The sequence below is a fragment of the Urocitellus parryii genome, chromosome 6, assembly GCF_045843805.1.
Source record: "Urocitellus parryii isolate mUroPar1 chromosome 6, mUroPar1.hap1, whole genome shotgun sequence".
Classification (NCBI taxonomy): Eukaryota; Metazoa; Chordata; class Mammalia; order Rodentia; family Sciuridae; genus Urocitellus; species Urocitellus parryii.
The window spans coordinates 47,499,636-47,511,765 of record NC_135536.1 but is presented as its reverse complement, the minus strand read 5'-3'; the positions used below and the strand labels follow the sequence as shown (position 1 = coordinate 47,511,765).

The window sequence follows — 12,130 nt, the reverse complement described above, 5'->3', positions numbered from 1 at the left end:
CCCCGAGGAGATGACCTGAAAAGTATTGATATATAGGATTAGCCATTCCTCTGGGAATAGAAAGAAAAAGAAGATGGAAGTAAATTAGGAATTTCACAGGATTTATTGAGAGCCCAATAGAAAATGGAAACCAAGAATTTTTGGTTGCACCAGTCAACAGTTAGTTAGGTGGATGTAACCGAAATACAAGGAAACTATGCATTTTAGAATATTGGTATATGGTTTAGCTATGGAATCCAGTCTTGGTAAAGAATGAGCTGCTTCCAGTAAGTGACTAATAAATTGGGAAAAATCAAGAGTGATCTAGGAAATCAGAAAGTAGATGTAGTTGGTATTAAGTAGAATATTGATGCTTCCAACCCATCCATAGAGATTTTGACTTATTAATCTAGGATTGCTGAGTTTTTTTAAAGCTCTGCATATGACTAATAAAACATGGACCACAAAAGGACCACAAAACACAGTTGAGAAATCACTAGCTGGGAGATTGTAGTCAGGTAGACAATAAGGGAAGAGTTTGATTTTCAAAGGTAGAACAGTTATAAATGATTAAAATATCTAGGATGTGAATATGATAAGTGATTGATGACATACAATAAAAGTGAAGATACAAAGTTAGAAGTCAAAGAGTTCAGGCTGTAGTTTGGAGTTTGACCATAAGTTGCTACTGGCTTGTCTAGAACAAAAATAAACATGTGAAATAGGAATACAAGATTTAAATTATTATTCAGATATAAAAGAGATATACTGGGCAGTATAATAGAGCAAAAAATGTAGACAGTAATTGATATAAGCAACTTAAAATTTTTATCTCTTTAGATTTGACGTTGTAAATTAGGGCATTTATTTTAAAGTTTTGTGAAAAGTTTAGTGCTCTTTGCATTTTTTTCAGATGTAAAATTATAAAGTTTTAATTTAATACAGGATAGCATATTTATTAAACAGTACAGTAAATGGAGTTTACTTATATAAAAGGAAGTTTTTAATGTTTCATACAAATTTTACTGTATAATATCAGTCACTGTGCAAGAAGCAGAGAAAAAGATGTAAATAGATGGGCTTAATATTGATACCAAATACTCCACAAAATATTATTCTCTAAATGTATTAAGTTGTTCCCTTTAGAGTTCCTCAAAGGTATTGAGGACCAGATAAATGAATAATCTTTTAGGAACAGCCATGAGCTAACAGCAGGTGATTCTCTGGTCTGTAGTGACTACATGCTGTGGTGGGGGGTGGAGGTAATGTGTTGAAAATGACTGATCATTGTGCCCTTGTCTAAGGCATGCTTCATCATCTTCAAGTACTTTTTCGGCCAATGAATTATAAACACAGAGTGTCCCTAATCAGCTCAGTATTGGATTGAACAAGTCTGATTTGAGAACTATTGGCAGGAGTAGCTGTAATTATTAAATTTACTAAAGAATAAGGAAAGGTAGTGAAGTTGGCTTTTTGTCAAATGGCAGTAGTCTTATTAGCAAAAAGTCATCATTTGCAGGGTCAGAGTGAAAGGAGGCTCCAAAGGATTCATTCTGTCCTAATTATAGTTTCACCTATACATATTATGAAAAGCTAATATTTAAAGCTTTTGCCAAAATTAACTTCCTCTGCATGTTCTATTACAGTGCAGTGAATTGCAGCAGCTTTTTATATCTTGCTGCTTTTGTATGCCATAATAATCTGTAATTATGGGTTTGCTGCAAATGCTGTAGGGTTTGTTTAATCTGACAATCTGAAAAGACAACCCTGAATAGACTTATTTAAATGAATGCTAGTTACATAAAGCCTTAGAAGCATCGATATCTTCATTTTGCATATTCTCACAAAGTTGGTTATTTTAAAATTTCATTTTGAATTTCTAAATTAGAGAATTTCATGTCTTCTTTATATCTTAGTAAGATAAGTATAAAAGATGTCTGTTCTATATTTTATAGCTCAAAAATAAGTCTAAATAAATATAATTTCCAAATCAACAAATAGATTTTTAACCTTTCATCTATATGCATATGTCCTGAATTTAGAGTGCAACTTCGGGGAAACAATTATTTTACCTACATCTGGAATCTTAAGTTAATCCTTTTAGTGTTTTTAGTGTTAATAATTATGACAGATTTGTGAACAAGCTCTGACACTGCATTTCCAGTGTCTCTTCCTTTGGAAAGAAGATGTGTAGGATGGACTGGCACCTGGGCTTTGGGGTTTGTTTTAGAGAAAAGGCTGGCTCATTCTTGGCATTTATAAGCAAGTTTGAAAAAGGAACTCAGAAAAATTGCATTTTACTTATAATGTGCTCAAAATTATTGTGTCTGTTATGTTCAGCTTTGTACATGAGTTTTTAATTCACTTTTACAAATGAGTCTGTGTTGTTTTTACAGAAAAATGGGGCTGGGAGTTTTTGATTTATTCATGATCACAGCAAACCAAAATCAGGAATTGTGAATCCATTTCTGTGATCATTTCTATTAAATCTTGTTCTTTCCTTTGTTAAGAATATAAACTTTTTTGTTCTGAAGAGAAGATTCACTATTTAAAATGAGTCATCCATTTATGTATATCACTCAATAGGAAAAAAGGGAGAATAAAGTATAGAAAAAAAATTTCTACATCAAAAAATTTTAAATTATTAATTCTAATTTTTATTACCATTTAAACACAATTTAGATTTATTTAGGTGAACTTTTTTAGTTGATCCTAGAAATGTATTTGGTGTTTATGCCAAGGAATACTTTATATGAAGTTTCTATACACAGGAAAAAATACATTTTAAATTCATTGTTCTATATCTTACAAAGAAAAAGTTATTTTAACAAAAAGGGAAAGTAGTATAGAAATTAGAGTTGGAAGGCAAAAGACCAGCCCTGATGTGAAACTAAGGCAGGTAAATTACTTACCTTTATGAACCATGTGCAAAATGAGGAACACTAGCTAGATTAGACACTGATGCTGTGGAGAATAATTATATTCTAAGTTGCAATTAGAGAAGGGAAAGCAGACATTATATTGAATCCACCCCTGTTCTCATTATCCAGTGACAGTCTTGAAAATGGAGGATTAAATTAAGGTTAATCATTTAGTGTTGTCTTCTAGTATTGAATGGCTGATTTTCAGAGCTAGTATAAATTTAAAAATAGATCATATACTAAGAAACAAATTTTCATACTTACATGTATATAGATATAAAAAATTGACCAATAATGGAAGATTAAATATTTGATAGTAACATTTTAAAATTTTAAAAAGACTTAAAAAAACTTTTCTTTTTCAGAGTTGGAAAAGATCATGTTAGTATTAATGGCATAGCAGTGGTTTAGTTGTGGACTCTCTTCCTAAAACCAGTATTAGTTCTGAATCATAAGGGCTATAACCTTAAAAATGTGACACTATTCTTTATTGAGTATTCTTTTTGAGAAATACTAGCAATGGGCAACCTAGTAGATCTTTTTTTTAAGCTTATTGAGGTATAGTTTACATAAAATTTATTTTTTTGATGATGTAGTTTTTCTATGTATTGATTATGTTGGTGGTAATACAATTACTGAAAGTCATCAAATTAAATATTTAAAATTAGAGATTTTGTTTTATATAAATCAGAACATTCTTGTTCGTTTGTTTGTTTTACAGTACTAGGAATTGAATATAGGAGTACTCTGCCACTGTGTGACTTTTAACTTTTAAAAAAATTGGGGGGCTCGGATAGTGGTTCAGTAGTAGATTGCTCGTCTAGCACATGTGAGCACTTGTCAGCACCACATAAAAATAAATAAATAAATAGAATAAGTTATGTCCATCTATAGCTAAATTTTTTAAAATTTTTTTTTAGATATATGGGACAGTAGAATGTATTTTGACATTATATATACATGGAGTACACTTTATTCTAATTAGGATCCCATTTTTGCAGTTGTACATGATGATAAGTTTCACTGGTTGTGTATTCATATATGTACATAGGAAAGTTATATCTGATTCATTCTACTGTCTTTCCTATTCCCACCCCCTCTTCCATTCATTCCCCTTTGTCTAATCCAGTGAACTTCTATTTTTCCCCCAAACCCCACATATGCTGATGTGTGTCAGCATTCAAATATCAGGGAGAACATTTGGGTTTTGGGGATTGGATTTTTCAATTAGCATGATAGCCTCCAGTTCTATCCATTTACCAGTAAATGCCATAATTTCATTCTTCCTTAAAGCTGAGTAGTATTCCATTGTGTATATATACCACATTTTCTCTTATCCACTCATCTACTAAAGGGTACCTAGGTTGGTTCCATAACTTAACTATTGTGAATTGACCTGCTATAAAGTTTGATGTGGCTACATCACTATAGTATGCTGATTTTAAGTCCTTTGGGTATATGCCGAGAAGTGGAATAACTGGGTTAAATGGTGGTTCCATTCTATGTTTTCTGCAGAATCTCCATACTGTTTTCCAGAGTGGTTGTACCTGTTTGCAGTCCCACCAGCAATGTACAAGTGAACCTTTTTCCCCACATCCTCACCAATATTTATTGTTACTTGTATTCTTGATAGTTGCCATTCTGACTGGAGCGAAATGACATCTCAGTTTAGTTTTAATTTGCATTTCTGTAATTGCTAGAGATGTTATAGGTTTTTAAATTTTGAGATATGGTCTCACTAAGATTCTGAGGCCAGCCTCAAACTTGAAATCTTCCTACCTTAGCCTTCTAGTAGCAGGGATTACAAGGTGTGTGCCACTGTGCCTGTTCAGAATATTTTTAAATAATATTTATTCTGGCAGCTCAGCTCTAGTGTTCCTAACTGGTTAACTTTCAGAGAATAGAAAATATTATCAGGCAAGATTACTCTGACTGTGGTAGAATAATAAACATAATCACTCCATAATTATGTCTAAAACTAAATAGAGGCAAGAACACTAACCATACCAAAACTAAGCATCTCTTCTAACATGAATTAATAATACATCTTTAGCAGTAACAACTCTACTCTCACTTCTTCAATGGGAAAGTATCAAGATAACTGTCAAATCAGTTCTTCTGACACCACTCAATCCAGATCTAGCTTTTGCATCAGCCCTCCTTTGATCACAGAATCACACTAGCAGTGTTTAACTAGTTGGCTTTGACAAGTTATTATCTATTTTGTGTCCTCTGTGTGTCCTTTGTCATCCTTGTTAACTCCCTTCTTTAAATCCTCACATAAAGTTTCTTGCCTGTGTAGGCCTCTCAAACTACTATATTATTTCTCTTATTTTATTCTTTCATTCAACTTTTTAAAGTTACTCGTAAGTGCATTGTTTGCTTTCCTTAATGTACTTAGGAAAGAAAGAAATGATTTTGCATACAACTAACTGCTAGACTAGACAACACTGACCCAGAAGATTCCTTAGAAAAAATATAATACATAAGCAGGCTCATCAAATATTTTTGCCTTTTTTTTTATTTTTGTTTTTAGTTGTAGTTGGACACAATACCTTTATTTTATTTATTTATTTTTATGTGGTGCTGAGGATCGAACCCAGGGCCTCGTACGTGCTAGGCAAATGCTCTACCACTGAGCCCCTATTTTTGCCTTTAAAATAATATTTCCTTGGCATATACTAGCTATACTGACTTGCTGTTTAAATTCATTCTGACTCCTAAAGTTTAATTGGAATATCACTTTTCTCAGAAACACTTTTACATCATCAGTAAAAGCCAGAATTAAATGACATTTAAAGTGTGCTGTAAAGTATGTCTCTGAATCTGGAATCTATTCATGAGATAAGAAACTTATCAGTAAGATAGATTTTATTGGCTTTTTAATTTGTGTTTAGAGTATTTCAAGGGATTGATTTTTAATACTTTGATCCTTCAAAAGTGATATACATTTAAAAGCTTTGGTTTAACCTATGAATTCATTAGCAAAAATTTCAAAAAGGGCATCCTTGGGGCTGGGTTGTGGCTCAGTGGTAGAGCACTCACCTAGAATGTGCGAGGCCCTGGGTTCAATCCTCAGCACCACATAAAAATTTTAAAAAATAAATAAATAAAATGTATTGTACCCAACTATAACTAAAAAATAAATATTTTTTTAAAAAGGGCTTTTTTGTAAAATAACTGGGGTTTTTTTTTTTGAAGTTTTGTTTTTCTTCTCTCTTTACCATCATTCCTAAACACAGAATCTAAGTTATGAATATTAATATTTATTCAAATATTTGATAGTGATTTTAAGAATGTAATGAAATACATATTTGTTGTGACATTTTATTATTTCTATGACTTCTAGGAAACAGCAGTATTCCCACTCATTTATATTTTTTATTTCTAGTGAAAACCCAAATGCAACAAGGATTAATCTCTATTGCAGCTCGAACTGTTATTACACATCTGGTAAATCACTTGGGTCATTATCCAATGAGTGGTGGTCCTGCTATGTTAACAAGTCAGGTTTGTGAAAATCATGACAATCATTACAGTGAAAGTACAGAACTTTCTCCTGAACTCTTTGAGAGTCCAAATATCCAGTTCTTTGTATTAAACAATACAACCTTAGTATCTTGTATCCAGATCAGATCAGAAGAGAGTATGCCTGGAGGAGGTTTATCCGCTGGCCTTGCTTCGGCCAATTCAAATGTCAGAATCATAGTACGTGATCTCTCTGGAAAATATTCATGGGATTCTGCCATACTATATGGACCACCTCCTGTAAGTGGCTTATCAGAACCTACATCTTTCATACTTTCATTGTCTCACCAAGAGAAGCCAGAAGAACCTCCTACATCTAATGAATGCTTAGAAGATATAACAGTGAAAGATGAACTTGCCCTCCAGTTTAAAAGATTTAGAGAAACCGTACCAACTTGGGATACAATAAGAGATGAAGAAGATGTTCTTGATGAACTCTTACAGTATTTGGGTATTACTAGTCCTGAGTGCTTACAGAGAACTGGAATCTCACTTAATATTCCTGCTCCACAACCTGTGTGCATTTCTGAAAAACAGGAGAATGATGTTATAAATGCTATCCTTAAGCAACATACTGAGGAAAAAGAATTTGTTGAGAAGCACTTTAATGACTTAAACATGAAAGCCGTGGAACAAGATGAACCAACACCTCAAAAACCTCAGTCAGCATTTTATTATTGCAGATTGCTTCTTAGTATATTGGGAATGAATTCCTGGGACAAACGGTAAGAATGAAGTAGAAATTTTTCTTTTTTTAATTTTTTTTAATGTTAGTCTTATTAACTTTCTGATTGAGAATTTTAGTCTCCGTTCTTTTCCTCACTAAATTTTATCTACTAATTATATCTTTGACCAGTAGGCATATTTTTTGGAGACCATTTAATTATTATCAGGATTCAGGAAGATAAAAAGTTAATTGAGTAAACCATCAACATTTTCAAAATGATTACTAAAACTGTCTGACTTAGAAATTATAGTTCATATGATTAAAAGTAAATATTTTTTCAACCTTCATGTTATTATGTTAGCCTAACAATTTCTTTTTCTTTCTTCTGTTTTTTTGTTTTGTTTTTGTATGTTTGTTTATTGTTTTTGGGGTGGTAGTGCTGGTGATACTGGGGATCAAACCCAGGGTACTTTACCACTAAGTTACATCTCCAGTTCTTTTTATTGAGACAGGGTCTTACTAAATTGCCAAGACTGACCTTGAACTTGTGATCTTCCTACTTTTTTGGGAGTACAGGCCTGTGCCACTACACCCAGCCCAACAATTTTTTTTAGACCAACTGTGGTTTGATCATTTTTGGTTTGAATTAGGGAAATTATCCCAGATTTGGGATTAAATCAAGAAAGGAATTGGATTTTGTTGTTGTTGTTCTCTTAGTGTTTTGTGTTCTTATGCATGTTACAAGATCTTATTTAAAAAGGCATGGCTAGAAATAAAGTTCAATATTAAAGTGCATGCTTAGCATCCATGAGGTTGTGAGTTCAATTCCCAGCACCAAAAACAAAACAAAAAAAAGAAAGAAAGGAAAAACAGCTTACTGTAAACACATGTATTCAAGCATTAAGGTAAGAGTTAAATGAAAAGAAGCATTGGACTTAGATGACCTAAGTTAGAGTCTACAAATTAAGAATAATTCTCATCTCATGTAATGGAAAGAATTAAAACACAAAAACACCAAGATTTTATGTCACTATAAAGCATTATTAATATACATTTAGGTTTTGTTGGAGTTGGCTTTTATTTGGTTTTGGTTTTTTATTTTTTATTTTTCTTTCTTTCTTTTTTTTTTTTTTTTTTTTGGTGCTGGGGATTGAATCCAAAGCTTGTACATGCTAAAAGCACTCTCATATGAGCTATATCTCCTACCTCTAGTCTTAAATTTTTATGCTATAAAAATCTGTAGGAGGGCTGGAATTGTGGCTTAGCTGTAGAGCACTTGCCTAGCATGTGTGAGGCACTGAGTTCAATCCTCAGCACCACATATAAATAAATAAATAAATGTCTATTGATAACTAAAAAAATATTTTTAAAAAAATTGTAGGAAACTGGAAAGAAGCAACACTATTTAATGTATCATTTCTTTTCCTCTTATTGCAAGAGGAAGAAGCTTAGATATCACTGGACATTGAATAAATCTTAAAGTAATCCAAGTGTATATAAAACATTGAAATGGAGTGTTTACAGTCTTACTTGATTTAAATTTCTCCACTTATTAGAAAGCAGTATTCTCTGCCTAGGCCACATTTTTATCAGAAACATAATTTGTCTTATATGTCCACATACGGATAATTATCATTTAGTTATTGTATAAATGCATTCTATTCTCTTGCTATGGAATAACCTATATCTTGTCTCCTGAGAAAAGTTTAAGATGGGAATCTGTATTTATCACAGCAAGCATTGATTTTTGTGTACATATTTAATATCTGTAGAACAGATTTGGCAAAAAAATATAGGTTTTCATAGTGTAAAAGAATATGCATATATTTTATATGTATTTGCACTATATATTTGCATATATATTAATATATATATATGTGTGTATATGTATATATATGTGTATATGTATATATATAAAATAAGGAGGAAAGCAAATTCCTACAAGTACTTTTATTCATTTTTCTGGATATGAGTTTGGGAAGCATCTGCAAGGAAGGATTGAAGTGGTCAATAGATATGATCCACTAACAGAAATGTATGAAGACCTGGTAGAAATAATGACATATATTCTTTACATTTTTTTTAGGGTCTGTTCTCCTTTGTGTTAGAAGTATGAAAAGGCAAGAAAAGTGTAAAAGTTGCATGAGTAGAGTGGAAAGTATTTCCGGGACTGTCATGTCATTCACTGCAAAGGTGATGAAAATGTTTATAAATCTCTCTATTTAGGAGGAGCTTTCATCTCCTGAAGAAAAATGAAAAGCTACTTAGAGAACTTAGGAACTTGGATTCAAGGCAGTGGTAAGTTGTTGAAAAATCTTCACATTTATAATTAGCCACTCTCATTCTCTATTTAGAATAATACTTTGAATAATATTGTAAACAGGGAGTTTATACTTTATTGTTGAGTTATAACTTTCTGAGTTATATGTATTGTACTTTCTGAGAAAGTATTTCATTATACCTTAGAAATATATATATATTAATTTTAAGGAAAATTTAGAATTGCATTAAAATTTTGGGTATCTTGTAATTGGTTATACTTTATTTGCATTTCAAAATCATCTTTTAAATCATAGAAATCTAATTGAACCTGGAAAGTGCCCTTAGATTTTTTCGAATGCTTTGATAAAATTAGTCATATCTCTCATTAATTAAATCTAGTGATTCTGATAGGTTGAAAACTAGCTTGAAACTAGCCACCCACAGTGACATCACAATTGGACAGGAACACAAAGTAAATAAGATGAGTTGGGCCTTTCCCATATGAATCAGCTCTACATGTTCCTCTCTCCTTTAAAATTTCTATATTGAACCATCTTCCTCACATTTATTTCAGAAAAAATCATCTTGTTTTCTTCTTCTACATATATTTCTCTGCTTTGCATCTTCTGTCTGTTTTAAGATCTTCTTTAAAAGGTAATCTTAGCCAGGTGTGTGGTACACACCTATAATCCTACCTACTTCGGAGGCTGACGCAGGAGGATCACAAGTTTGAAACCAGCCTGGGCAATTAAGCAAGGCTCTATCTCAAAATAAAAAGTAAAAAGGTATAGGGACATCGCTCAGTGGTAGAGTGCTTCTGGATTCAATCCCCAGTACTGCAAAAATAAAAATTAAAGATGTAACCTCCTTTTTCACTTGTATTTCTGCTTAACTCCTCTTACCATAAACATGTTTCTTATCTGTCTGTAAACAAAACAAAAATGAAAACTTTCCTCCATCATTATCTTTTCAAACTCTGTCTTATTCTTCTCATGCTCTTTTACTACCAAATTTATGGAAATATGCAATCAGTATAATCATATTCTCATAATTTCTAACCAACTTTTCTCAAAATGACCTATTTAAAATAATTTTAATTGTTTTTTAGTTATTACAGAAAATATAAAACAAAAAATATCCATATATTTGTAATACTATTGTTAACAAAAAAAATTTTTTTCACTCTTTTTTCAAACAACTTTCTTTTACTTTTTTTTTAACCAAACTGGAATCATAGGGTTATATATTAATTTCTTTTTAAAAAATATTTAATTTTTAGTTGTAATTGGACACAATAGCTTTATTTTATTTATTTTAATGTGGTGCTGAGGATCAAACCCAGGGCCTCGCATGTTGCTAGGTGAATGCTTTAACACTGAGCCACAACCCCAGCCCTTAATTCCTTTTTTTAACTTTATTATATTGTGAGCATTTTCCTCCTTTAGATATTCTTTAGCAATAATCTCTTATGACACCAAGTTCTTTGATTTCTGGAAATTTACAGTCTCTTGCTCCAAGATAGATACATAGAAATACAATTATTAAGTCATAGCACAACAGCTTACTTCCAGCCATATATGTTACAAAATTACCTCTCATTAAGTAATAATTTGTAACTCTACTGTCACTTAAAAACACCTGTAGAACTTCAACCTAGCCAGCACAAGATATTAGTTATGTTTTTTCAATCTATAGCTTGAGTGGCAGATGATAGTGTTTTGTAATTTTTATTTGTTTATTACTAGTGAATTTTTTTATATATTTAGGTGAAATTTGAACCTGTTTTTAAATTCTCTCTTAGCATCCCTTTTCTGTTTCTACTTAAGAATATTTCTTAATGGCAATACTTTGCATGTATATGTGTATGTGTTTTAAGGATTAAGTTTTGTACTGATAGTGGAAGTTTCACAGTTTACAGTTTTCAACTTGAGATAAACATAAAGGTTTTTCCTTTTTATGTAGTCATATCTCTCAATATTTTTCTTTAGATTTTCTCAAATGTTTGTTGTGCTTATAGAATTCTATTTTTAAATCAGTCAAACAGTCTGTTAGATTTCCTTGTAGATCTTCAATTGGTTGCGGTGGTAATTATTTTACATTAATAATTCTTTATTTCTTGATTACATTTTGAATTATTGAATGGGAACTGAAACTAGCTTGAATGTTGTCTATTGCTATAATTTGTTGAATGACCCATACCTTTGCCATTAATTTGATATTTCTTTTATTAAATATTAAGCTGTCAGCTTCAAAGCTCTTCATTTCTATTGATTTTTCTGTTGTTTTGTACAAGTGTTACATTGTGATTTATTATAGCTTGGTAATGTATCTTAATATATAATAGGTACAGTCATCTTCCTCACCTGCCCCCCCTTTACTCACAGTATTATTATTCTCTTCAATATTCTAGCCTTTTTAGTCATCTAAAGACATTAAAATTATGCTGTTACTTTTCAAGAAAAAAATCTTAGTGTATGATTGGATTTTTAATAAACATCTCATATGGAAAAACATCACTATTATAATCTTTTCTGTTCATAATCATGCTATGTCTCTTTATTTATTCGAAGGCCCAGATATTACTTTTGATATTTCTTAGGTGTTTTTATTATTCCTTTCCTATTCTTTTTTTAAAACATATATATATTTTAGTTGTAGTTGGACACAATGCTTTTATTTTATTTATCTTTATGTGGTGCTGAGGATAGAACCCAGCACCTCACACGTGCTCTCTACTGCTGAACACAACCCCAGCCCCTCTGTTGCTATTAAT

General features: G+C 31.5%; 1 protein-coding gene across 9 annotated transcripts in view; it reads left to right on the top strand.

The window, feature by feature from the left end:
* The window catches only part of Ralgapa1 (Ral GTPase activating protein catalytic subunit alpha 1), a 233,008-nt gene that overhangs the window by 151,138 nt on the left and 69,740 nt on the right, over positions 1 to 12,130 (top strand). For 8 of the 9 annotated variants that reach the window (XR_013343785.1, XM_026414280.2, XM_026414271.2 and 5 more), the window contains 2 exons: positions 6,292 to 7,153; positions 9,322 to 9,393. Coding sequence is in view for 8 of the 9 variants with exons in the window: in XM_026414280.2 (XP_026270065.2) it covers positions 6,292 to 7,153; positions 9,322 to 9,393 (934 nt within the window). In the remaining variant the exon portion in view is untranslated. The other variant, XM_077800265.1, reaches the window with a different exon arrangement.